Source organism: Silene latifolia, chromosome 10 (genome assembly GCF_048544455.1).
Source record: "Silene latifolia isolate original U9 population chromosome 10, ASM4854445v1, whole genome shotgun sequence".
NCBI classification, from domain to species: domain Eukaryota; kingdom Viridiplantae; phylum Streptophyta; class Magnoliopsida; order Caryophyllales; family Caryophyllaceae; genus Silene; species Silene latifolia.
Genome location: NC_133535.1, coordinates 161,918,943 through 161,943,583, shown reverse-complemented (window position 1 = coordinate 161,943,583; position 24,641 = coordinate 161,918,943). Strand labels below are relative to the sequence as shown.

The following is a 24,641-nucleotide window of genomic DNA, read 5'->3' as shown; positions in this document are numbered from 1 at the left end:
TTCATTTCAAGTTGTACTAAAACACGAAGACATCTGTGTACTTCTGTAATGCATATTAAAATATTAAAATATTAAATGACCTTCGGCCTGATTTCCTAGGAGAAGAGTATACGACCCCCACACGCCCTCGACCTCTCCTATAAAATTACCCAACACCCTTTCCTCTTTCTCCACATTTTTCCATCTTCCCCCCATTTCAACCAAACCAAACAAAAAAAAAACCCAACAAAATCACAACAATATTCCATTATTATTAATAAAAATATTAATATTAATTATTAATATTATTATTAATTAATCATCAAAATGGAAAGTTTAACCCTAACAGGGTTACTAAAAGAAGTCGCCGGTAAATTCCCTACTCGCCGCGCTATTTCCGTTTCCGGCAAATATGACCTCTCATACAATCGTCTCCACAACCTTGTCGAATTTGCCGCCGCCCGCATTTCTGCTGCCGGAGTTAATCCCGGCGATGTCGTCGCGCTTACCTTTCATAACACCATTGAGGTATTTAATAAATTTATTGTGAAACCGTCTCGTATAATAATTAATGTAACGCATTCAAATGATGCTAATGTTTGTTTTAAGTTGATAAAAGAGGGGTGAGATAGGTGAACGATATTTATATTTTACTCCCTCCATCCCGATCATTTATTTACGTTTAATTAAATTACTCTTCACTGAAAGGTGAAGAAATGACTAAGAGGAAAAGAGTATTATATTTGTGTATTCTGTGAGGAGTATTTTAATCAAAACTCAAAAAATTAGTTGAATATGAAGGAATAGTAGCTAAAAAGTGCGTGGATAATAATGAGATTGAACCTACGAAATCGGGTAAATTACTAAAAAGTTGGGCGTTATTTTTGTGATAAAGCTAAGGACTACATATCTTGGACGCTATTGTGACGCACGGCTAATCCGTCACAAGCTTCTGACCCCTCACAAAAAGAGAGAGGGAAAAGGTGGGGCGCCCCATGTGCTCCCCACTCACCTCTCAATTTGTGACGGATATCGCCCGTCTTCAATGAGATTTTGTGATTGTGACGGGAGCGAGTAACTAATTTACTCCTTTGGTCTCAATAATTTGTTTACAGTTCATTAAAATACTTTTCACGAAAAATAAAAAAAAGTAAACAAATAATTGGGACGGAGAAATTATATTCGTCCGTAAATACGGCCACCACTCCAATTTGCGGGAACCATTGAGAGACTGGGATAAAGTTGTTGATATGGGTAAAACTTTGAAGAAGTCGGAATAAAATTATCAATATTTCGAGGTTTGTGGTTGTTTTTCAGCTCAATGACGACTACTTCCTCCGTCACAATGAGTTGTATACATTTGCTTTTTGGACATTATTCATAATTGAGGAGAATTTTTATTAGAACTTCTAATATATAACATTAAAGATAGTCATGTGAGATCTTTTTGAAATCCTCTTACTGAGTACATTATAAATATCAAATTTTTATAATTTTTAGTAATGCGTAGCTAAAGATATGAGGAAAAGAAAACGTGCATGTATGTGTATAAAGCAAACGTAAGTATAATATTAGTTGTATTGAGGACGAGAATAAGAAGAGTAAAGTAATAGGATTAGTATTGATATTTCTAATATTACGTCTTATATTAAATTTTCGGTATGTATTGAATAAGGTAGGTATTTGTGAAATCTAGACGGAGTAATTTGTTGTAATTGATATTTCCAAGGGACGTGGTCTTCATAGTTTGATAAAGAATTAAGATTCGGTACTTGTTTAATCATATATAATACGGAGTACTATAGACGGTGTATTTTGCGATAATGAACGATTAGCCTCGTATAAGGCGTATAGCGGTCCTTAATTAGTACTCTCTCCTATTCACTAATTTCTCCCACATTTGTTTTTGAGTAGAATTTAGTGGTATGGTGATATGCGGATGTAAATGAAAGTAAGAGAGAGAATGTGGGGTCATGAATTATTATAATCACAAATAATAGACAAATAAAGAAAGTGAAAGATGTTAGTGAATTTGCCGTTTTAGAAAATGTAGAAGATCTTAGAGAATAGGAGGGAGTAGCAACAAATGAGAGACGTGAGCGATTATAAAGCTGTACAATGGTCTTGAGAATTTGAGGGTGAATAATAATAGCCTGATGTTTAATGTTGCTGCAATAATTGGTTCATTAGTTTATATAGTTGGTGTTGGATTTATTGGCTGATTGTGTTGTACATGAGATATATGGTGAACAGTTTATGACTTTATGATAATATTTTCGGCGAAAAATGATACCTTGCTGTTTAATTTGGTTGCAATAATTTGGTTGATTGATTAATGGATTTATCAGTTGATTTAATTGTGCTTCATTTTTGGTGGTGAACAGTTTGTGATAACATTCTTGGCGGTAATTCGTGCCAGAGCAACTGCGGCACCACTAAACATGGCCTACACCGCTGAGGAATTTGAGTTTTACCTCTCTGATTCAGAATCAAAGCTTCTTATCACCTCCGTAGATGGCAACAAGGCAGCAGAAGCTGCGGCTTCGAAGCTTGGCATCCACCATGCCAGGGCTTCCCTGTCCTCTCCTGATTCGGACTTGTCTCTCTCCTTAAATGACCTAGATTCGGCCTCTCTTGAAACGGCCTCCTCATTGATCAACGACCCAGCTGATGTGGCGTTATTCTTGCACACCTCTGGGACCACCAGTCGTCCTAAAGGGGTCCCACTTAGCCAACTCAACCTGCGCTCTTCTGTTAATAACATCAAATCGGTTTACAGGCTCACTGAGTCGGATTCAACTGTGATTGTCCTCCCCTTGTTCCACGTTCATGGGTTGATGGCTGGGTTACTTAGTTCACTTGGAGCTGGTGCGGCTGTGACACTCCCTTCAGCTGGGCGGTTCTCAGCATCGTCATTTTGGTCAGACATGAAAACGTACTCTGCCACTTGGTACACGGCCGTGCCCACAATTCACCAAATTATTCTTGAAAGACACAACGCCAAACCAGAATCGAAGTATCCTGCTCTTCGGTTCATCAGAAGTTGTAGTGCGTCTTTAGCGCCCACTATTTTATCACGTCTTGAGGAGTCATTTGAGGCGCCCGTGTTGGAGGCTTATGCCATGACGGAGGCAACCCACTTGATGTGCTCGAACCCTTTGCCTGAGGATGGACCACACAAAGCAGGTTCAGTTGGCCGACCTGTGGGTCAGGAGATGGGGATATTGGATGAAAATGGTGTGGTTCAAGAAGCTGGCTGTAAAGGAGAAGTTTGTATTAGGGGCCCAAATGTGACAAAGGGATATAAGAATAATCCGGAGGCAAATAAGTCGGCTTTCCAGTTTGGGTGGTTTCATACGGGTGATGTTGGGTATTTTGATGAGGAAGGGTATTTGCATTTGGTGGGGCGGATTAAGGAGCTCATTAACCGTGGAGGTAATATATTCTGACCTTGCCTCTTTAATGTTCATAGCATATAAAATAGTCATGTTAAATGCACAAAAATTTATGTAAGACGGTCACATTTAAAATCGACCATTAAACCTACAATTAAAATTATATGAGTACATAAGGAGTTCGGCTGATATGTGAAACCAACTTGTTCCATATAAGACTTGCTATCGTAAACATGTCTTATGTCTTTCCTCGTGTTTTCAGTTCCATGTTTCATGTTTGAGTTGGCGTTCAATTGTATGGTAGGTGGTTGAGAGGTACTTGGCTTTGAAATTCAGTTAGTTGAATCAGTAAGATAGGAAAAATCCAAGCAAAGAAAGTATTTATTTACTTTTCAAAATCTTATGTCGTTATTAAGAACTATCAAATCAAAGGTTTAAATCTAAAGTAGGTGGTTAACTCTTGAAATGGCAAGGCATATCTGTTCTCGCAAAATATTAGAAAATTTAAATCAAAGGTTTGGCTTGAAATGGCAAAGCGATGGTAGAATCTTTGTATATCGGATCATGTCTTTTCTTGCAAAAAATTAGAAGGAATAGCGTGGCGTGTTTAGTTTCAAATAGCAAGACATAAATTCATATATTTTCTTCTCATTGAAGTTGAGTAGAACTGAAGTATGCACTAATGAAGCAAAACTTGGTGTGTTTTGTTCAACTTAGTTATGTTCCTGTAATCGCGTATCAGTTTCGATTGTTTCTTTGCTGAAGAAAAGATGTATTTTAATCTGTTTATTAGCTGTTACAGCTGTCCAGAAAATTAGACATTTTTCATGTATCTTGGGTTACTATGGATTGTTGAAACACTTTGTCATGGACAAAGACCAATGACCAGGGTTTCTCAACGCAATTGCATAAATATTTACGTCATTCTCGACATCCTGATATTTTACCGACTTGCTGAATTGATGCTTAAACTGTAAAGTAATAACACAGGGTTAATCCATTTTCTTCAAAATTGTTCACTGATCGTCCAATCAAAAAGTCGTGTTCTTAAATGGAATCCATTTAGGTGTTGTCATAATGCATGATCTTAAAACAACTACTGAGAGTTTGAAAGTGCCAAAGCGGTAAATTTAATCACGTAAATACCATAGTCTTTGGTTGGCCAACAAGACTCTTAGCTGATAATTCGTTGCTTGCGGTTATTAAATTAGATCACTTCGTTATCCATGATTCGATGTCGGCCTTTGGAATTTTGTGCCTGATTTGTTTCAATATTGAATGTGTATTTTTCCCAAGTTGGCTAAATTAAAAATCTGATTTGTTCGGTTGCACTCTGTTAACTGGTTGCTTTCAGGCGAGAAAATTTCACCGATTGAAGTGGATGCAGTGCTCCTATCCCACCCAGACATTGCTCAAGCTGTTGCTTTTGGGGTCCCAGATGACAAATATGGCGAAGAGGTAAAATCCAAACCTAATTTCTTTGCTTTATATCATACTTAGGTCTTGATTAAAGTAAAGTAAACAAGTTGCCGTATTTTGTCCTTGGAAGTCGATTTCCACAAATCACTATCATTCCAAAAATAGGATTTCCATAAGTTGGAAGCTTGATGCATCATTATGTTGATGGTTCCTAAGAATTTAGTCTTCTTTCTGATAAGTGCCGGTGCTGTTGCGACCAGCCACGTGTGTCTGAATTTCTATTTAGGTTGGACCCTAAAATGCTTGTGTAGTGCTGTCTTCATCATTCATGTGCAATCGGGCATGATTGTGATGTTCGCTATGTTTGGTTTATACCTGTAGCTAATTCTTTTTCTTGCGGGTGGAGAATTACTCATTTGTTATCAGTCATCGTCAAGCACTTGGTAAAGAAATTAGAAAGATCGAAAAGTAACCTTGTCATTACTCACGACGTTTTGTATGTTTGTTTCTTATAATAAGAAAAGTAATTCATCCACTATACTTTTTGTATGCACTTTATTTGCAGTTAATCATGTAGCATGCATTATACATATGAATTACGAAACTTGAGTGAGCTTAAAAAGGTCCGAAAACATTGTTCCATGATATATGTTGAAGTGCTCTGCTGTGCAATATTTATTTGTACTGCCAAAAAATTGTCAGCTGTTAGTCATGGCTAGAAGTAGCGACATGTCCAAATGTCGGGCTCAGATATTTTATAAGAAAACTCGAGTTTCTTGCTTAAAATAGAAGCATCTTAAGTGTCAATGTTACTGTAAGTTTCAAGTATCGACACATGGCCCATACAGCCATACAGGTACGCAAGGTATTATATAGTGTCGGAAATAACGTAGTTGATGATGTTGCTTAAGAATTGAAAAACTTCAGGATGTTTCTTGCTTGAAATTGATGCATGTATCTTATTTGCACAGATAAATTGTGCCGTAATTCCTAGAGAAGACGTAAAGATGGACGAAGAAGACGTGATCAGTTTCTGCAAGAAAAATTTAGCTGTATTCAAGGTCCCTAAAAAGGTTTTCATTACAGACTTCCTTCCGAAAACTGCCAGTGGGAAGATCCAGCGAAGAATCGTGTCTGAGCACTTCCTTGCCCAAATCTCAACAGCTAAAGTCCCCAAGTTTGGGGCCTAAACACCGAAGATGGAGCTCCATATTTATCGTGATGCTCCGAGTTTAGACTCGTTCTCTTGGGCAGTTCTCTGTACATATAATACTATATACAGTACACAGCATGGCAGATTTAGGGTGATAGGTCAAATAAAAGTTTGTATTTCTGGTGCTACTACTTTGTGGCACCTCTTGACTTTCAGCCTAAATTACTTATCTTGAAAGAAAAATTATATGGGGATTTGTATTATGTAAAATAGACAAATAGTCATATTTTTCAGTTATTAGATTTTATTAACTTAGACGAGTGAGTTTTAAAACTCCGACAATGCCAAAAGTATACTATCGTTTCAGTTTAATTTATGTTAAAGTTGAGTAATTATAATGGATAATTATTGATCAAGACGAAAGGAGTAACGCAAAATAGGTTCGGTTATTCGGCTACTTCATTATTTTTTATTTGCTGAACTTTGCTTAACAAAGCAGAGTTGGTTTTGCAAGGAATTTGCTTGTGTAGTTGTGCAAATGAAAAATTGGGTCACTAAACTTTTCTGTCAACGGCCCATTAGAACGGCCCATTAACTCTCATCGTTGTAAAAAGAAGCCCTTAATTTTTGCTTGTAATCATAGTATCATACTACTCATCTGGCCCAACTAAGTTGATTATTTTCTTTTAATGAGAGGAATTTTAAACAAACGTTAAAAAAATAAAAAAAAAATAAAAAATTGACGAGTCCATAGAATACGATAGAATTATCGGCCTTATCCGCTTGTTGACCAAGTAATTTCTCATTGAACATATAGGCTCATTACACTGTTGACAATTTAACATAATTCATCATTTATATATATTGAAATTGTACCAAATGTCGTAGCAAAAAAAAAAAAAAGAAAAGTGTACCAGATGTTGACAACATAAATTAATCCAACACATATATTAGAATAGGATAGGAGGATTTTCATATTATTGAAATAGACTCTTCTTAAACATAACAAGCAAACTTTTGATACAATTCAAATTACAATTAGTCTTGGTGAAGACGGGTCGGAGTAAGTGACGGATAATGCCACTCACAAAACGAATAGGGGGGACAAGGTGGGGGCACCCCCATGTGCTTCCCTCTCTCCTCTATTTGGGGTCATTTGTGAGGGAAAATGGTATCCGTCACTCCAAAGTGACGGATACGTGCCGTCACAAATGAGATTTTGTGTTCAAATTAATTGTTTTCAACTTTTATTATTATTATTATTATTATTATTATTATTATTATTATTATTATTATTATTTTTTAATTTTACGTATGAGTACTTAAATCAACTGGTAAGAGGTTAATTTAGCTTAATCATAGATCTAGTGTTTAAGCCTTGAAAATGCCGCGGTATTAAAACTTATGAGTTAGAGCTTTACCGCGTTGATGCTCATACCAGCTCGAATACGGACTAATTCGAATAGTATTTACACCAAGAAAAAATATTACTCCGTACTTTTATCAATTCGACGAATAATTTTCAGATTGTATTTTTTCCCTAAGTCAATTGATAAAAAAACTAATTATAATAATAAGATAAATTAATTTTTAAAAAAGGTGGGACGTGCCTTGTATAACCCTTAGACGTGGAAACGAGAACAATTCGTCGTAGACATGACACCTTTTTTTAATTTCATGGATCAAAATTATTGTTTGATTAAGTTGCTTTATAATTGTTTATATTTGTCTTAAATTTTATTTAATTTAATTTGATTATTAAATCTAAATTATTTCTAGTCATTGTCCGCAATTTTCTGTTCCCTCAAAAACTCACCCTCTCATTCTTGCCCTTTATTCAAGGATCTCTCTATCTATTCCTTCAATCCTCATTTTCCCTCTTTGTTCTTCATTTCTCAAGACTTCTCCCATTTTCGATCTCATTGCATTGTTGTTACGAAACTATACAATATGGTATGTTTCATTCTTTTTCTTTTACGATATAGTTTCATGTTATTCGATTTCAAATCATTCAGACTTTGTTGTTGTAACATGCATAACCACAACAAAACTAAAAATTTTGCATGTTTTTTTTTTTTTTTGTCAACGTGATATGATGGCGAACTTTGTTCATCATAGTTATCATCGTCTACATTAGAATTATAATCGATTATTTACATAATGTTTATATAATTATATTTACGTGGCTAGGAAAATTTACGGGTAATATTATGCTTTATCGATAAATTTCTGATCAATTTGAAAATGTACGTATTAAATGTTACTATTTCCTCCGTCCTATAGGTGATTTGATTATTTGATTGAATTCTATTCAATTCTTTTTATAATCTCATTTCTTAATTAATTATCTAAAGTAATTCATGATTCATCACAAGATATACATCGTCTCTAATAGAGCTGACCATCAGCACGGGCTGACCCGGCCCGTCTTGGCCCGTTATTTTATGCAACTTGGCCTGACCCGGCCTCAGCCCGCCGTTAACCCTAGCCTGACCCGGGTTTTGAAATTCCAGCTCGACCCGCCCTTGGCCCGCCTCGGGTCCCGGCCCGGGTCAAGCATAACCCAGCCCGCCCAAGCCCGCCCCTCCCCTGCCCTGGCCCGAGTCTGACCAAGAGAGCCTGACCCGTCCCTTGGCTAGCCTGGCCCGACCCGAGTACAGGTCTAGTCTCTAATATAATTTCAGATTAGTTATTCTCGTAATGGTTTGAACACGAGACTTATGAGTCACTAGTTCATGTTTTAACCAACTGAGTCAACCCATCTGGTATAACCAATATGATATTACCGTGTTTGTTAGGCAAACGCGGCCTCAGGGATGGCGGTGGATGATGAGTGTAAGGTAAAGTTTAGGGACCTAAAGGCGAAAAGGAGCTACCGGTTTATTACCTTCAAGATCGAAGGGCAACAAGTGATGGTGGATAAGATAGGAAGCCCTGAAGAAAACTATGATGATTTCACAAATTCTTTGCCTGCTAATGAATGTCGTTATGCTGTCTTTGATTTTGATTTCACCACCGATGAGAACTGCCAGAAGAGCAAGATCTTCTTCATTGCATGGTAATTTACTCCGTCAATTATTTAGTTTAATGTTTAAGTGAACGAACTCAAAAACCTTATAATAAAACTCATAATCTTTAAAACAAAAAACTCTAAAACTTTATTATAAAACTCATAAATTACACAACCAGATCACCACATGTATTATATCTAATGTACTTTCTAGTTTCTACTTATAGACCTACAAGCTAGTAAGTCTTAATATTCGTTTTTTTATTAGGACCTAAAAGTCTTAGGCTCAGTTTGGTAAAATTAACTGAAAAGGAAGTTGAAACCTGAAAAGGTAGCTGAAAACGGAAAAGCTAACTGAAACCTGAAAAGATAACTGAAAATTAGGAATCGATAAGGTAGCTCATTGTATAAAAAATGTTTGGCAAACTAGCTGAAAAAGTAACTGATTTTGATGAAATGACGTAAAAGGATATGATAATTATTTAATAGCATAGATTTAAAGGTAAAAACGGGAAATCAAACCAAATCAGGTACCTGAAATCTCAAATTTCATTTCAGGTAGTTTATTTGGTTAAATAAGGTACCTGAAATTTTGGTACCTGGAAATCAAACCAAACGTTTACAAAAAAATAAGGTACCTGAAATTTTGGTCAAATAAGCTACTTTGACCAAATTAGATACCTAAAATACCTTGTCAAACGGAGCCTTAATATTGGTCACTTGATCGCTACTTATTTAGCTAAAGTTAGCGATTGTTGCAATGACAAAATAAGGGTGCTAATAGGGGTGGTCGCTGCAACGACCATCTACGAAAAATACAGATTATTTAATTAAGGTTTTGATTTTTTTTTTTTTATGTTGCATCAATAATTAATTGTCTTATATACTTTTTTTCTATTGCATCTATAATTCACACCCCTAAAATTTTAATTTGTTTTGGTCACTCAACCTTAACTTCGAATTAAAGTCGGTCACCATATTGTTTCTACATTAACCGATACTCCTTACGTTTAAATCATTTGTTTGCCTTTGATTAATATACTTAATACCCCTCACTTCATATGATTTTAATACCGATATATAGGTCGCCCGATACATCAAGAGTGAGGATGAAGATGGTATATGCAAGCTCAAAGGATAGATTCAAGAGAGAGCTTGATGGAATTCAAGTTGAATTGCAAGCAACTGATCCAAGTGAGATGAGTTTTGACATCATTAAAGCTCGAGCTATTTAATTAGACAAATAAATAACATTATTCATCCTTTAATTTTCTCTTATTTGTGTTTTTTTATGGATACATTGTTGCTTAATTAAATGTTGTTTTTATTTTTAAGTTTGCTATAAGATTTTTGTTTATTTAACTTATCTAGAAAAACAAAAGGGGTTTCAAAGATTGGAATGTAGTAGAACATAATGTAGTTTTATGCACTTTTAAGTATACATGGCTATTGATTTTCTTTTGCTATGAAATCTTGTTTTTAATACTCCGTAACAATCAGCAATCTTGTTTTTCTTTTGATTTCCAATGTGTTTCTAACGTGTATCTTTAGAGCACGCGTTAAAAAACCGGTTCTTTGGCTAGCATGGTGGTCATTGATAGAACCCAATATGTGTCAATAACTTCTTATAATAATCTTGGCTAAATTATTTACATAACCGAAAAATAATAGTTCCCTTTATTACCCTTTGAAATTCTAACATTTGTTTTTGAATTATTTTTAAAGTTACAAGAGCGAGGTGTATCTTACCTAATAAAAAAAAGTGTTAATTTACCAACCAAAAATATGACAGATATCAAAATATAACAACTTTTCACTTAATATGACAAATATAATATACGTTGCAAATTTGACTAAATAAAAGGCAGTAACCTGAAAATAAATTGCAAAATTGCATCGCTTCTGGCCCGGATTTTAATTTAGAGGCGTTTAGTCATAATCAAACTATGAGACTAGTAATCGAACTATGACTAACCGAATTATAGAGTTAGTTTTAGTTTGTTAGTTTGTTATGACAGGTTGTTATAAGTGCCTAGTCATCATTAGTTAGTTAGATTTAGTTGTGATCAATTGCTATATAAACATACATGATTGTAAGATGTAAACACAATTCATAATATACAAAATATATTTTCTCTTATTTTTTTTTCTCAATTCTCTCTATAACTTTATTAATCATTGAAGTTTCATACAAACACACAGTAGGTTACGCATTGATTTAGAGGCGTTCAATCATAATCCTGCACACGTGGTCAGTTAGTCACTACACCAGCCCAAGTTCGCTTGCACGAATTTGGGGCTAAATGTCAACTACGGCCCACAATGGATAGTGTTAAATTTGGCGGTTCAGACCCATAGCTATATATTGGGCTTTACATACTAAAATAATGTTCCCTTCGATAAAACCATTTTTTTGTATGTAAAATCATAAAGTTAAAGTACGAATTCTTGTGAAAGACGGTTTTATTTGAGACGTTTGTTCTTTATAGAGCGGATATTTAAGGAACTATATTTTCTTTCAATGGGTCATTTGTTGTATTTAAAAATTTGTTTTACGTAAAACGGCTTTACAGGAGAATAACTGCCAAGATAAAGCCATATGATATTCGTACAACAATCTATGTTTCAAACACCGTTTTAGGATATTCGAGTTAATTAATACGCAGTTATACGGACAAAAATTACTACCAATATAAGAATTTCTTTTTACTTAGATAATCTGAAATTTGTTCTAACTTCATCTTAATGACCCAATGTTTTAACATAATTTTAATTTGTGATTTAAAAGGTACGGTCTTTAAGATCATCAAAAACATTTTAAGCAAAATAATTTAGGTTGCAAAATTAATGTACAACTAGTAGAGATCCCGCGCAAATGCGCGGTTTTTTAGATAGGAATATTAGAAAATTTAACAATTATACTATTGGTATTTAACTGAGTTTGAAATTTAATTATAAAATTTACTATTAATAATGTTTTGTATTAAGAGCTAGAAAAAAGACCGTTCAACACTTTTACTCCGTATAAGATTGTCGAAACCGAAATTATTTTATTAACTTTATTTTAAAAAAATATTGTTTTTAATTATATCATTATATCTACTAAAGCCGTTATATAAACAATTAAAAAAAAAATTAACCAAAATTTAAGTTTTCATATAGTATGGAGCAAAGATATATATTAAGTTAAAGGGTAAGAAAAAATATGTCATAAGTTTTTCTTTTTAGAAGGAATAACAATTTATGAATACTCTCAACCTGTACGTTTGTATCAAAAGATAGAAAAATAGAATTAATTAAAAAATGTTTCCTAAAAACATGTTCTTGGCCGTAATGTTTAGTTTTAAAAACAATAATAGTAAAAATATTTCTATCACATTGTACATATAATTAGTGCAATTTCATGTATGTAATAAAATAGAATATCATATTAATATGTCTATACAAATTAAAAAAAATATTATCCCCTTTTTTAAATGGTATAGAATTATTTATGTATGAAATTAATCAGTATGGTGCACTTGTAGATATGATATTATGAAGCTCATTTATAGCATAAGTCAAAATTAATCAGGATGACCCAGTTGTATATATGATGTTATGAAGCCTCTTTATAGCCTAATTTATTTAGGCGGGAAAACTTAGATATCTCTTATTCTTTTAGTTTAAGGGAGATTAACTTAAACTTAACTTCGTGCTTGTTTTTATACCTCATTATGATTAAAAAATGCCACTACTCCAAAAAAAATCTTAGAGCAAGTCCAATAGTGTAGCTTAGAGACTTACTTGCAATTTCTTAAAATTGCAAGCTAGTTGCTACACCATTGGAGATGTCCAACTAGATTAGCTTGCCTTAAGCAACAAACCGCATTAAGCTAGTTGCTTAAATGAGCCCACAATATCATATCAACCAATGACAAATTAGTTTTTTTTTTCATAATTTTAATTTTATTAAAATTTAATTAGGTTTGATTTTTTTCATAAACTAGCTAAACCATTGGAATAAATTTGTCAAGCTACCAAATTATTACTTAAAATGTGATGTGGATTTGCCAAGCTACAAGGTAATTGCTTACCATTGTACTTGCTCTAATGATCTCACACTTTTAAGTCATTTAAGCAACAATTTTTAAAATATCAAGTAGCTAAACTAAAAAATAGTGCAAACTATAAATCATAATCATATCATAAAATAAAATTAAAAAAAGCACAAATATATGAAAATTGAAATGAATGCGAACTAAACCAAAATTAAAGATATCAAAGTGTTTTTAATTCTTAATTGCGAATGTCGGCCTATCTATTGCTAGTTGTGACCATGAACTTGAGTTGGGATAGTCTGTTTTACTTTTATACCCTAATCGTATGTCACGTTACTTTTATCTCTTAACACAATGCAATTTAAATCTCGAAAAATAAAAGTAGAAATTATATTAGACTGATAATTTATGATTTGAAAAAGACAATGAAACTGAAAATGGAACGTAAAATGGAACTGAGGAACCGTTCCGCCGGAGAATTGTGGATCCAAGTCCATTAGGTTGGAATGTAGATATTTTTTCTAAGAGATACATAGTATATAAATTTTGTTGAGGAGAAATTTGTCATACTTCACCTTAATTGTTTTATGCCTCTATGGTCCATTGTTATGTACTTATGTTACCTGTGGATAAGGCCGGATTCAGCAACTGAACAAGGGTTAGGTAAGGTGTTCGGATCCACAACAGTTGGACATTAATTGTAATTGGACCAGCTGTTGTAATCCTTGCCATCCATTTATTCAAGACGGTTTCAAGGTGTGAGTCTGTGAGACCATCTCATACAAGAATTATTGTCATGTCTAACATTTCTTCTTAAATACAAATGTCAACAAGCATAATGGATAAAATTACAAGGGATGATAATTTTGACCTAAAATCAAATCTCGTCAGCAACAAATTTGCCCTTATAACTTTCTTTAAACAAAAAAAAAAAAAACATTTCTTCTTGAATCAACTAAAAAAAAGAAGGAAAAAACTCTATCCAGATGGGAGCTCTCCATAAAGGAAATTCAAGTGAAGCAGTAGTTCCCTCTTCTGTTCCTTTGTGCGAGGAGCAATATAAGATTACCGATTCTAAACCTAAGAGTACTGAGTTGGTCCAAGAGGAGATTAATTTCCAAGTGGATAAGAAGAAACGACTATCGTCAAACCTTTCTTTAGTTAGTAAGGTCTCTATGATTCTATTTCAATTTGTTGCAGTCAAAGAAAATTTAAGCAAGAGTCGTAGCCGTAAGGTGAATTACCCTTATTGCCGTGGTCGAGTGGCTCAAGTTGGTGCCAATTTGAATAAAAAATCTCAGTAAAAGGTTACTGTCAACAATTTAGTTTTTCTTTGCAGGTACTCCAACACTGTTAGAGCGGTTAAAACGACTAAACGAAAGAGGTTCATATGATTCACTTTGAAGACTATTATCATCCTCCCTTTAAGAAGTGTCGTCGTCTTTAATAGGTTAAGGTTGAGACATGATAAAACCATTTATATATTTGGGTCAACACGAATACGCACAAAATTTAATTGGGTCGGGTTTTGGTGAGGGATTCATGACTCGTTTACATGTGACATAAATACGAATCTGACACGACCTGATCTATTTACCAAGTATATACTACACATTATATCTCACCTCATCCTTTAAATGGTCTTAAATAACTTGCTCATTTTCTAGAGCATCATTTGAATCACTACACTTTTCAATATATACTTCTACAGTTTCACTACACTTTTATTGACTTTCAGTTTCACAGATATTGCTGTCTTAAATAAAAATTTGTAATTGTGTATAAGATGCTTTTGAAAAATGCAAATTCTTGTTTAAGACGAACACTATCCGTCTTAAGTTTGAGAGGGTTAATATACTCATATAGGATGAATAAGACAAAAGCAGAATACATTGATTAAGTAAAAAAATTGTTTTATATATCTATGTAGAATAATATTTGACCCATTTTAAATTTAGACGAATAATATCCTTGTAAGCCATACTAGCTGGAAAAATAAAAATAAATGTAATGTCTAACTTGCAAGAAAGTCATAAGCTCATGAATCATATGGATGGTGGACCATGAATCGAAGATATTCGGCCTAATTGGTGTCAAGTCAAAAGTCACCTATTTAATTTGGACCAAGAAAATGTAACAAAATAAATGGACCATATACCCTTAGGCCATTAGTTTTGGGCCGACAGATGAATGCCTGTGGTCTTAAAGGGCCATGCCCTTGCCACCTAACATTGGATTGGTGGTCATCAATTAACACACCCTCTACTCATTATTTATTTTCGAAATTATCCGTCTTAATATTAAAACAATAAAACTAGTATAGGGGATTTGAGGCTGAAATCGGATAGAATAACTCCTGAAACGGCCCTTGACACGTGGTAGGAAAACCGGAAGAAAAAGAAGCACAACCCGATACGGCCTCCCAAACAGCTCAAATTGAACTGTATAATTAAAGTGTATAATACACGGTTTTCGGGATTTCAGGGATTCTGAACAAAAATGTCTGTAAATCACAAGGACGATTTCTCGGGTCACTCTAAGCGACCTCACAAATTTGATAAAGAATAATGGACATTTGAAACTGCCAGTGTGCGATAAATAAATCTCAGACTGAAATTGGATACTCGTTACAAATTGGTTTAATATTTGTTATTTGGGGGTGAATAGAACAAGATAACTCTTAAAGCGTCCCTAGAAACGTGCTAGAAAAAAAGGGGGAAAACAAACACGGCTGATATACGATTAATTTACTTCTAATTCCCCTCTTTCTTTTATGCATACTGACTCGTATCGAGTCGGTTTCGGGTGTTTTTCCTTGCATTTTGTGCCCAATGCCTGTACTTGTTACCTTGTGTATCCTTTTGTAGGAAACGATCCAAGTATAGAGAAATTGGGGCAAGAAAGGCACCCCATTGCCTTTACATGAAGAAGAGGTGAAGAAATGGTAAGCGAGTGTGTTTTTTGAGCGTGGCGACCGCCCACCGCGTAAACACACCAGGACATACCAAAGAAGTTGAAAAAAAGGTGTGTCTTGTGTGTTTTTTGAGACCCGACAGCCTGCCCACCGGTAGAACACACTAGAAGATTTAATTGAAGAATTTGGTGAAAAACAAGCTTGACTCGCTCGCTAGGTAGAGCACCAGGCGTGATAGGTCAACCAGTATTACACACCCCAAAGAAGAAGAAGACGTCCCGAAGAAGGTGTTTTGCGGCAGGCGGCAGCCTGCCCACCAAGCAAAACACAAATGCCGGATATTTTAATTCCTTGCGCGGTTTTGCGGTTGGAGCACGTGATAGGTGCACCCAAGCAAAACACAAGAAAGACGGGATTTGGGCTTTTCTTCCTCTTTTCTTCCTAATCTTGTACAAGCCTATAAATACCCCCTCTTAAACCCTTTTGTACACACAACCCTAGATCCCGAATATTTCCCCTTTCAAGTTTAAAACTTTGTTAATCTCTTTGTTAATCTTTCCCTAATTAGAGAAGTTCTTCAATTAAATAGTGATTGAATTTGGGTTTGTAAGAAGATTGAAGGATTTCCTTCTTTATTATTTCTATCCAAATTCCTCTTTTGCCATTGAGTTGGTATTAATTCTCTCCTTATTTTCATTTGTTTACATTTTGTTCTTCCTTCAAGTTTGTTTGATTGTTTATGTTAAAATTGTTGTTGTTGTTTGTTTGTTGTTGTTGTTCTCATCATTGTTCATCTTTTCATTGTTCATCTTTTCTTTGATTCTCTTTCATTTGTTCATCCTTGGATAGTTGTCCTCAAAGACTTAATCTTTGAGTTGATTGGGTTAAAGATTGTGTCTTTTAGTTTAATCAATCTTGTTATTAGATTAAATCATCCTTCTTTACAACTATTGTTGGATTGTTGCATGTTTAATAGTAAAATCCATCTTCCCACCATGTTTGTGACCAAAGTTTCCATCTTTATTGTTTATTTTGCAATTAGGACCTTGATTAGTGAGTAGTCTTCCACTAGGGCTCGGTTTGACCCAACATGAGTAATTTCACTAATTGAATTTCATAAAGGCTAATTATTTGGGGAAATTGGTGAGGGTAGTTTAGAGGAATGACATGGTTTATGGGTTGACTTTTGGGTAGTGTTGACTTACGACCCTTGACCACCAACGAGAGTTGGTTAGGTTGTGATTTGGATACCCGAGATTTGACCCTATTGTTAACCTTGGTTGAGACCGAAAGGAGAACTTAGGGGTAGGACACCTCTAATCTAGCGTTTGAAATCGACCCTCGAGAGAGGGAGTGGGATGACCCGGGAATTGATGGGGCTTAATGACCTTAGCAAATATTGGACTACCTTGGGAAAATGCATGTTTTTGGGGTAGTCGGGTATTGAGTTAGGGATTCCGATTTCCGACCTTCGAACCCGAGAGGGGGGTTGGTGGGTAGTACTAGTGTCTTATTTCGAACCCGAGAGGGGGGTCTTAGGCGAATTAGAGTCGTCACCTCCTCACCTAACTACCCTTGTGATTAGCCTAGAGATTTGATTGTGTGGAATTACGAATTGTTTGGGATGAACCGAGTCTTAGGTTTTTAATCTATTTGATTTACAACCTTTCATTCTATCTTGCTCTTTCTCCCATTTCTTATTTAGTTTGTTTTACCTTGTTGTTGGTAGTTCTAGTATAACCTTCTCCCTTTATTGTCGACTTAGCTAAACGATAGGATTAGAACAATTAGTAGTCTTTTCAACTCCTTGTGGGATCGACCCTTAATAGTGTACAACGATAAAATCGTGCACTTGCGAGGTATAGCTTGATACCATCAAGTTTTTGGCGCCGTTGCCGGGGAGTTCGGCTAGATATTAATTGTTTTCGTTCTTGTTTAGACTAAGTCTTTTGTTACTAATCCCTCTCTTGAGTGTGTAGGACTTTTTGCATGGTTAGGAGAGCTCGAAGAGGTCAACCAATACACCCGATTGACCACGAGATCGAAGCAACCGCGAGAAGACTAAATTCACTCCGTAGAAGAGGGCTTATAGAAACACCAATTCCTCAAGAAAATTCAGTAATTGAGGACCTTCGAGAAGAACTACGTGTCTTTGAAACTTTCGAAAATCCTTTTGCAACACCGGAAACGGAAGTAACAATGGCCGCGGTTCCTATGCGAGATAACTTGGCTCCGAAAAAGGTGGTGAATCCGAGTATTGTGAAGCCACCTATTCAAGCCAACAATTTTGATGTGAAGGCCACCTTGCTACAACTTGTCCAAGGGAATCAATTCGGAGGGGGAGCCACCGAAAACCCCAACGAGCATCTCAACGAGTTCTTGGATAGTTGTGACATGTTCAAGGCCAATGGAGTGACGGAGGATGCCGTACGCCTTAGGCTTTTCCCTTACTCTTTGAGGGGAAGTGCCAAGGAGTGGCTTAAAAGTTGTGAACCCGACTCTCTTCGGACTTGGGACGATGTCTCTAAGGCTTTCCTAAACAAGTATTTCCCACCCCAACGAACCGCAAGAATCAAGAGTGAGCTCCAAGGGTTCACCCAACAAGAAGATGAGACCCTTTATGAAGCATGGGAGAGGTACAAGGGCCTCCAAAGGCTATGTCCTCACCACGATATTGGGGATGATGAGCTCATCAACAATTTCTATGAAGGGTTAAACAATGAGATGAAGATGAACCTTGATTCCGGCTCGGGGAAGGGGGCTTTGGATAAGATAGATCACAAGACGGCGAAAGAGCTTATTGAAGAAATGGCTTCTCGTACCTTTCATTGGAACAATGATAGGCACAAGAGGAAAGGGAAGTCAACGGTCGAATTGGCCAACAATGTTGAGGTGAAAGAGATGATAAAAGAGCTAAAGCAACAAGTTGCCTTGATGAGCTCAAGCAAAACATCTAGCAATTCTTCTATGAGGAACCAAGTCTATAGTTGTGAGCTTTGTGGAGACCAAGGACACCCACCCAATGAGTGTCCTTTGGTGGTTGGAGATGGCAATTGTATGGAGCAAGTGAACGGGATATGGGAGTCTAGTCCGGCCAAGCAAGCATTTAACAACAACCAATATCACCCCGGATTGAGAGCCCACCCAAACTTCTCTTATGGCTCTCAAAATGTCCAAAACCCAACCTTCCAACAAAAGTCACAACAACCAAACTTCCAAACTCAAAAACAAAACACAACATTCAATCAAGGACCACCGGGTTTCCAAGGAAGAACTTTCCAACCTAGACAACAATTTCAATCACTTAACCCACCAACCACCCAACCTTTCCAACAAACCACCCAGCCTTTCCAACAAAATTTCCAACCATTCCAACAACCCACCCAACCAAAGTCAAACATGGAACTCATGATGGAACAAATGATGACATCTCAAACACAATTCATCAACCATACCACTCAAAAACAAGAAGAGACAACCACATCCATCAACCAACTTAGAACCCAAATGCAAGCTTCTCAACGGATGACGGACAACCAAATCTCCCAATTGGCTACCCAAATGAGACAACTACAAGCCTCCCAAGGGAAATTCCCGGGTAAAACCGAGGAAAATCCGAAAACCATGAATGCTATCCACTTGAGGAGTGGTAGAGATTTGGAAGACCGGGAATTTGTCAAGAAGAGAAAGAGTAGTAGATCGGGTGATGTCGTTGAACCTCAAATTGTGGTTGAACCTCCTAAGGTAATTGAAGAAAAGGAGGGAGAAGATGAGCTTGTGGAAGTTGTTGTGGAAACTCCAAGAGTGATTGATGAACCAACAAGGGTGATTGAAGAGCCTCAACAACAAGTGGTAAGAACCTATGTGCCACCAATTCCCTTTCCACAAAGGTTGGCAAGAGCCAAACTTGAACAAAAGTATGGAAAGTTCATGGATATGATGAAGGGTATCAACATTACCATGCCTTTCATTGATGCCGTAAAGGAGATTCCAAGCTATGGAAAGTTCTTGAAGGAGCTCATCTCAAACAAAAACTCCTTGAGCCCGACAACTACGGTGAACTTATCCAAGGAGTGTAGTGCAATTCTAATGAATGAGGCTCCTCAAAAGCTTGAAGACCCGGGGAGCTTTTCCATACCTTGTAAGATTGGGACCGTGCACATTGAGAGGGCCTTGTGTGATTTGGGGGCAAGCATTAGTCTTATGCCCCTCAAAATTTTCAAGAAATTGAAAGGTTATGAGCTTTCACCAACAAGGGTTTCTCTCCAACTTGCGGATAGGTCGGTAAGATACCCGATTGGTCTTGTGGAGGATGTCCCGCTCAAGGTGGGGAAACTTGCATTTCCATGTGATTTCTATGTAATGGACATCCCCAAAGACTCGAATATTCCCATCATATTGGGGCGCCCATGCCTTGCTACGGGGGGTGCCATGATTGATGTGAAGAATGGGAAGCTTTCTTTACAAGTGGGTGAAGATAAGGTTGAATTCTCCTTGAACAAGGCTATGAAAGAGCCTTCGGAAGAAAAGTCTTGTTATATGATTGATGTGGTAGAAGAATGGGTTGATATGAAGAAATTTGATGAAGACAAGGGTTTGCAAGGGTTCCTTGAGGGCAAGGTAAAAGATTGCAAGGAACACCGGGAATATGCTTTAGCTATGGAAGCTACAATTGAAGAAGACCCGGACAAAGAATTTGAAAGCTTGAGAGGAGATGGTAAAAAGGAGGAGAGATCTACGCCTCCTCAAGTGGAGTTGAAACCTCTTCCCTCTACTCTTAAACATGCTTTCCTTGGCCCTAATGACACTTACCCTATTATTGTCAATAGTGCACTCAATGACACCGAACTTCAAAAGTTACTTGATGTTGTGAGAAAATACAAGGATGTCATTGGGTACTCAATTGATGATATTAAGGGGATTAGCCCTTCTTTTTGCACCCATCGCATTCATTTGGAGGATGAGAGTGCATCTTCCATTGAGCCTCAACGCCGCCTTAACCCCCCTATGAAAGAAGTGGTTAGGAAGGAGGTGTTGAAGCTCTATGATGCAAGCATAATTTACCCTATCTCCGATAGTGCATGGGTGAGCCCGGTGCATGTTGTGCCAAAGAAGGGCGGGGTCACGGTAGTCACCAATGACAAGAATGAGCTAATTCCAACAAGAGTCACAACCGGGTGGAGAATGTGTATAGACTATAGGCGCCTCAACAAGGCAACTAGGAAAGACCATTTCCCCCTCCCTTTCCTTGACCAAATGTTGGAAAGACTTTCACAACATTCTCACTTTTGCTACCTTGATGGGTTTTCGGGGTTTTTCCAAATCCCGATTCACCCTAATGACCAAGAAAATACCACCTTTACGTGCCCGTTTGGCACCTTTGCTTATAGGCGCATGCCCTTTGGGCTTTGCAATGCGCCGGCCACATTTCAAAGATGCATGCTAGCTATATTTTCCGAATATGTTGAGAATATCATGGAGGTGTTTATGGACGATTTCTCCGTCGTAGGCACCTCATTTGATGGATGTTTAGCTAATTTGGGTAAGGTCTTGAAAAGATGTCAAGAGAGTGGTCTAGTCTTGAATTGGGAGAAATGTCACTTCATGGTGACATCCGGGGTTGTTTTGGGTCATGTAGTGTCAAGTAAAGGCTTGGAAGTTGATCAAGCCAAGATAGAAGTGATTAAAACTTTACCCCCTCCCACTAATGTTAAAGGAATCAGAAGTTTTCTTGGGCATGCCGGTTTTTACCGGAGATTTATCAAGGATTTTTCTTTGATTGCCCAACCCTTAACATTGTTGCTTGGAAAAGATGTGCCATTTGAATTTACTAATGAGTGTTTGGATGCATTCAATAGGTTGAAGGAAGCTCTCATCACCGCTTCAATTATGCAACCTCCCACTTGGGGAGAACCTTTCGAGTTAATGTGCGATGCTAGTGATGTAGCGGTGGGAGCGGTGCTTGGACAAAGGAAGAATGGTAAACTTCATGCCATATATTATGCAAGCAAGACCTTGGATGAAGCTCAATCACACTACACCACCACCGAAAAGGAGCTTTTGGCGGTCATATATGCCATGAACAAGTTTCGTTCTTACTTGGTGGGCTCTAAGGTAATTGTGCACACCGATCACACGGCATTGAGGCACTTGCTACTCAAGAAGGAGTCAAAACCACGCTTGATTCGGTGGATACTTTTGCTACAAGAGTTCGATATCGAAATTAGAGACAAGAAGGGTGTGGAAAATGTGGTAGCCGATCATCTTTCTCGGCTACTCCATGTCAAGGGTAAGGATGGATTGCCAATTGATGACTCCTTGCCGGATGATCAATTATTCGCACTTGCTTTGATGGATGTCCCTTGGTACGCGGACTATGTAAATTACTTGGTATTCGGGGTCATCCCACATGGTTATGACTCCCATAAAAAGAAGAAATTTTTTCACGATCTTAAGCAATATTTTTGGGAAGAACCATGCCTCTACAAGTCTTGTGCGGATGGGATAATTAGAATATGCATCCCGAACGAAGAAGTCCAACCCATAATCTCTCATTGCCATGACATGCCAAGTGGAGGGCATGGTAGTTCACGAAAAACCGCCGCAAGGGTGCTCCAATGTGGATTCTTTTGGCCTTCCCTATTTCACGAAGTGGCCACCTACGTCAAGAAGTGTGACAAATGCCAAAGAAGTGGTAACATTTCAAAGAGGCATGAAATGCCAATGAACTACATACTTGAAGTGGAGGTATTCGATGTATGGGGCATTGACTATCAATGCCCTTTTCCCTCATCAAATGGGAATGAGTATATCCTTGTAGCGGTGGACTACGTAAGCAAATGGGTTGAAGCCACTCCAACAAAGACTTGTGACGCAAAATCGGTGACCAAACTTATGGAGACGATCATATTCCCAAGGTTTGGGGTTCCACGAATTGTGATTAGTGATCGTGGAACTCATTTTCGGGAAAGGACTCTTGATGCTCTACTTAAGAAACATGGGGTGCAACATAGGCGGAGTCTTGCCTATCACCCACAAGCTAACGGCCAAGCCGAAATCTCTAACCGCGAGATCAAGATGACCCTTGAAAAGACAGTGAGCCGGTCAAGGAAAGATTGGTCAACCAAGCTCAATGATGCATTGTGGGCTTACCGGACCGCTTTCAAAACACCAATAGGAACTTCACCGTTCCGGTTGGTGTACGGGAAGCCTTGTCATTTGCCGGTTGAGTTGGAGCACAAGGCGCATTGGGCAATCCGCCTCCTTAACTTTGACTTGAAGAGCGCCGGAGAGAAGCGACTACTTGACATCAATGAGCTTGAAGAATTTAGGCTAGAGGCTTATGAGAGCTCTAGATTGTATAAGGAGAGGACCAAAAGATTCCATGACAAGGCCATCATTCGAAGAGAGTTCAAGGAGGGCGAGTTGGTTCTCCTCTTTAACTCGAGGTTCAAGTTGTTTGCGGGGAAACTCAAGTCTAAGTGGTCTGAGTCTTTCCACATGGCGCCATTGAAATATCCAATGGAGATCAATCCTTCAAGGTGAACGGGCAAAGGCTCAAGCACTACATTGCCGGAACCCCTATCATCAAGAATGTGAGCTCCATCGCTACCTATCTTCAAAATTATTGATTGTTATTCATAACTCCGTCGAGCCTACGACATAAAAAAAGGGCGCTTCATGGGAGGCAACCCATGCATCTTTGTATATAGTTTGCATTCTAGACTAGTAGTGAGAGATTTGGAGTCGTATTTTTGTCTATTTGGATTGGTGACGGAGGTCACTTTTGAAGAACACAAGCATTATTTTCGTTGACCCGAAATCCCGACATCATGCGTCGGAGTAGTTGTGGAAAACAAGAATCTCGGGGTCAATGAAAAAGCTCGAATCCCGAGTTGAAGAAAAATTGAGCAAATTGGAAGAACACAATGAAAAATAGCTGTGTGTTGTGTTTTACCGGTGGACCGGCAGCCGTTTGGTCCACCGGTAGCGAGGCCAAACATAATTGCTGAAAAATTGAAGTAATGGTGTGTTTTCTTGGTGGGAAGAGCTCCGGCTCACCGCATAACACACCGACAAGATGAAAAAATGAAGAATTGATGATTGGGAGTGTGTTTTTCGCACAAGAGGCAAGCACGCCCACCGGCAGACACACCGATGACTTAGAAAGATTTGAAAATTGGTGAAGAGGAGTGTTTTGCCGGCAGGCCGGCAGCCGGCCCACCGGCAAGACACTCATGCCTTGAAGCTGGGAAGTTGGTTTTTGAGTAAGGAGTGTGTTTTGCCGGTAGGCCAGCAGCCGGCTCGCCGGCATAACACACCTGGTATTTAGGGAGATTAACTAAGAGGAGTGCTTTGCCGGTGGACCGGCAGCCGGTTGGTCCACCAGCAGCGAGGACAATTTTCTGAAGAAGAAATTCGAAAAAATAGAAAAAAAGGGGAGTGCGTTTTACCGGCAGACCGGCTGCCGGTTCGCCAACCGGCAAAACGCACAATCAGATCCAAAATAAACCACGAATCACCCCTTCATTCCAAATCATTTCATCATTTCTCCTTCATCTTTCCTCCTTAATTTTTCCCCCTTCCCAACCCTAACTCCATCAAAACTCAATCAAACTTCCTCCAACCTTCCCCAATCTCCTCCAATCATCAAGATGGCCGGAAGAAGAACAAGAGCGGATGTAGCAAGGGATCAAGCCGAGTTGATTGCTAGGGCCGCAACTGATACAAG

The 24,641-nt window shown here is 37.6% G+C and overlaps 2 protein-coding genes and 1 non-coding gene across 3 annotated transcripts; 2 read left to right on the top strand and 1 right to left on the bottom strand.

Annotated features, from left to right (window-relative positions):
• Positions 1-200: 200 nt before the first annotated feature.
• LOC141606783 (oxalate--CoA ligase) lies at positions 201-6,286 on the top strand. The gene is made up of 4 exons (XM_074426090.1): positions 201-507; positions 2,364-3,414; positions 4,729-4,832; positions 5,765-6,286. Exons 1-4 carry the CDS (start codon positions 307-309, stop codon positions 5,981-5,983), a joined length of 1,575 nt encoding a protein of 524 aa, XP_074282191.1. The 5' UTR covers positions 201-306; the 3' UTR covers positions 5,984-6,286.
• A 1,408-nt stretch (positions 6,287-7,694) lies between these two features.
• Positions 7,695-10,427, top strand: LOC141606782 (actin-depolymerizing factor 7). Its single transcript, XM_074426089.1, has 3 exons — positions 7,695-7,899; positions 8,745-9,004; positions 10,041-10,427. Exons 1-3 carry the CDS (start codon positions 7,897-7,899, stop codon positions 10,189-10,191), a joined length of 414 nt encoding a protein of 137 aa, XP_074282190.1. The 5' UTR covers positions 7,695-7,896; the 3' UTR covers positions 10,192-10,427.
• An 8,051-nt stretch (positions 10,428-18,478) lies between these two features.
• On the bottom strand, positions 18,479-18,585 carry LOC141610217 (small nucleolar RNA R71). The gene has a single exon (XR_012528112.1). It is a non-coding gene; the product is annotated as a small nucleolar RNA R71 (small nucleolar RNA).
• Between the last annotated feature and the right edge of the window lie 6,056 nt (positions 18,586-24,641).